Source organism: Lygodium microphyllum, chromosome 9 (genome assembly GCF_053477565.2).
Source record: "Lygodium microphyllum isolate KBCC chromosome 9, Lygodium_microphyllum_v1.1.10, whole genome shotgun sequence".
Classification (NCBI taxonomy): domain Eukaryota; kingdom Viridiplantae; phylum Streptophyta; class Polypodiopsida; order Schizaeales; family Lygodiaceae; genus Lygodium; species Lygodium microphyllum.
Window position 1 is genome coordinate 22264891 of NC_141143.1, and position 3036 is coordinate 22267926.

At 52.4% G+C, this 3036-nt stretch overlaps 1 protein-coding gene across 1 annotated transcript; it reads left to right on the forward strand.

Moving 5' to 3' along the window:
• The first annotated feature begins 265 nt into the window (after positions 1 to 265).
• Positions 266 to 3036, forward strand: LOC148030860 (glucose-6-phosphate/phosphate translocator 2, chloroplastic-like). Its single transcript, XM_087684395.1, has 5 exons — positions 266 to 1368; positions 1487 to 1712; positions 1844 to 2090; positions 2243 to 2456; positions 2578 to 3036. Exons 1-5 carry the CDS (start codon positions 694 to 696, stop codon positions 2584 to 2586), a joined length of 1371 nt encoding a protein of 456 aa, XP_087540521.1. The 5' UTR covers positions 266 to 693; the 3' UTR covers positions 2587 to 3036.

Genomic DNA, 3036 nt, shown 5'->3' on the forward strand with positions numbered 1-3036 from the left:
AGGTGACAGGAAGGAAATACTGACGGTGGAGAATAGGTGTTGGACACGATTTTTTGTGCTTTTGGTTAGAAGCGGATGCAAGCGGCGAGGATTCTACTTAGCTGTTCCACGCGGAGCCTGGAGGGGCCAAGGGACGACCACCACCGTTGGCTCGTTGCAACTTGCAAATATCTCTGCTGCCAAAAACGTGCAGGACGGCTAGCTTTGTCCTCTCGCCTCTCACTCTCACTCAGTCAGACACACACACACACACACACTCTCTCTCTCTCTCTCTCTCTCCCTCTCACACTCCCTGATTCTACCACGCTTCTCTCTACACCGTTCGTTGCTCTCTGACAAGTTAACTGAACGGCTGGCTGTGACTCACCATACTTTCCTGACATCATCACTTCCTCCACTCTCCTACAGATTCCGGCACTATAAATATTTGTGCTCAAAACAATTTTCGTCAAAACAGCATAGCTTCAGCTAGCTAGAACAGCATTAACCATCACTTAGAGAGCTCGATTTCCTGGGGAGTTGTTCATTCGATTAAGAAAAGCATCCTTTAACTCGGTCCTTTAATAAACAATTCTGTAGTTGCTGCTCTTTTCAGAGTCGTTCTGTTCTGATCTGATCAAACTACTATACATCCCGAGTTGCTGAACGGCTAGAATTGTGAAGAGCTATATACATCAAGAGGGGTTGAATCCAATGGCTGCTGCTCAGGCATTCCAGCACGGCGGCCAGCTCAGCGGCGCTGTTGGGGAATGCTGTACCACGAGCCCCTATGCTGCGATGATGAGTGCTGCAAGAGATCATGAGCAAAATTCGTACTCAGTCAGCTGCAGGGAACGCAACCGAGCTGGCGGTCCCGCTGCTAAATGGCGTTGCATGCAGCTGGAGCGGCTCGGGAAGCTGGAATGGCGGCGGTATAGCTCGTCACGCAGGCCTGTGAGAGTGGAAGCGAAGGCGTACGACGCGGCTGCTGGGGCTGCAGCAGCAGCAGGGTGGAGGTGGTTTGGCGAGGCAGACGACAGCGAAGAAGGGCAGCTGCTGGGCATGCAGACCGAGGCAGCAAGGAGGGGTGCGGTGAATAAGTACAAGGAGGAGGAGGAGGAGGAGGAGGAGGAGGAGGCTGAATTAGCTGTGAGCATTGGCGAGGAGGGGGCGCGGAGGCTGAAGCTGGGGCTGTATTTCGCGGCGTGGTGGGGGCTGAATGTGGTGTTCAACGTGTACAACAAGAAGGTCCTCAACGTGTTTCCCTACCCGTGGCTCACCTCCGCCCTCTCCTTGGCCGCGGGCTCCCTCATCATGCTCGCCTCCTGGACCACGCGCATCGTCGACTTCCCCGCAACCGACCTCCGCTTCTGGAAGGCTCTGGCGCCGGTAACTACAATTATATTGTTACTTACTACATATCATCCTCTCTTTCTTTCGCCTTAAATGCATTTACAAGGGGAATTCTTTGAAGAAGAATATATTCGTATATGCGTCTTCTGTCCAGGTCGCTGTGGCCCACACCATCGGCCACGTGGCTGCCACCGTCAGCATGTCCAAGGTGGCGGTCTCCTTCACCCACATCATCAAGAGCTCCGAGCCGGCCTTCAGTGTCCTCGTCTCCCGCTTCCTTCTGGGTGATCACTTCTCGTCCTCTGTCTACCTCTCCCTCATCCCCATCATCGGCGGATGCGGCCTGGCGGCCCTCACCGAGCTCAACTTCAATCTCACAGGTACATACACACATATACAGTGTAGGCACTGCGCACATTCGCGCCTCATCTCCCCCTGCGCCTCGATCGATTCGTCTATCAGAAATATGCGTGCATGATCAACTAACTTATATTGCGCTCGCCTGGCACAGGTTTCATGGGCGCCATGATCTCCAATCTGGCCTTTGTGTTCCGGAACATCTTCTCGAAGAAGGGAATGTCGTCAGCGTCGACGTCCGGGATCAAAGCGTCTGCCGTAGGAGGCATGAACTACTACGCGTGCCTGTCCATGTTCTCCTTGGCGTTGCTCACGCCCTTTGCCTTTGCCGTTGAAGGGCCGAAGCTGTGGGCTGCCGGATGGCAGAGCGCGTCGCAGGCGATCGGCCCGCATTTCGCATGGTAATTATTGCTCGTGTTCGAGCTTATTCGTCACGGATCGCTCTATTGATCGGTGGCTAAGAGCTTCCCCATGTTAACCGCCTTTTGATTAAGCATCTGGATATGTAATCCTCTCTCTCTGATTGTGTTGTTCATGATGAACGTAATTACAGGTGGGTGGTCGCCCAGAGCGCCTTCTATCACCTGTACAACCAGGTGTCATACATGTCGCTGGACGAGATCTCGCCCCTGTCCTTCAGCATCGGCAACACCATGAAGCGCGTGAGCGTGATCGTAGCTTCCATCATCATCTTCCACACTCCTGTGAGCCCCATCAACGCCCTCGGCGCCGCCATCGCCATCCTCGGCACCTTCCTCTACGCGCAGGTATAATTATGTTAACTACCGGGATTGAACTGTATCTTTCAGTCGCATTACGCAGTAACTTAAAACTTGATGCTCTGAGTAAACTTCCCGCTTCACTGATCTACTTTTGTCAACACTGCAGGCGAAGTAGACTCATGGATCATGATCGGTACCTACTATTCGAATCGGTGCAAGGAGCTAATTAGCGTCTGCCTCACCTACCTGATCAATGCATTAGCTGCAAAATGCCCTGCCCGCAAACGAGGGAGCTGCCAGCTGAGCTGATTGGTCTACAAGGGTATCCTGCAGGCTGCCACACGCGCTGCAGCCTGGCCAGTAGCCCTTATACGTAACAGCCCAATGAGCCCATGCCATACATATAACCTTAATCCTTCTTTAGTCAGCATCCTAAGCATACTAGAATGTCGTCCAGTCCTGGTCTCGGTACGATATCGGGCAAACTGGAGCATGTTAGATGACCTAGCACAGAGTTCAGAAAAATGATTCAACTTTAGCGCCAGCTTTTTGTAGTCCAATTATCTATATCCAATTCGCATTGTATTTGTCTTCATTAGGACCAATATATCCAATTCTTACCATA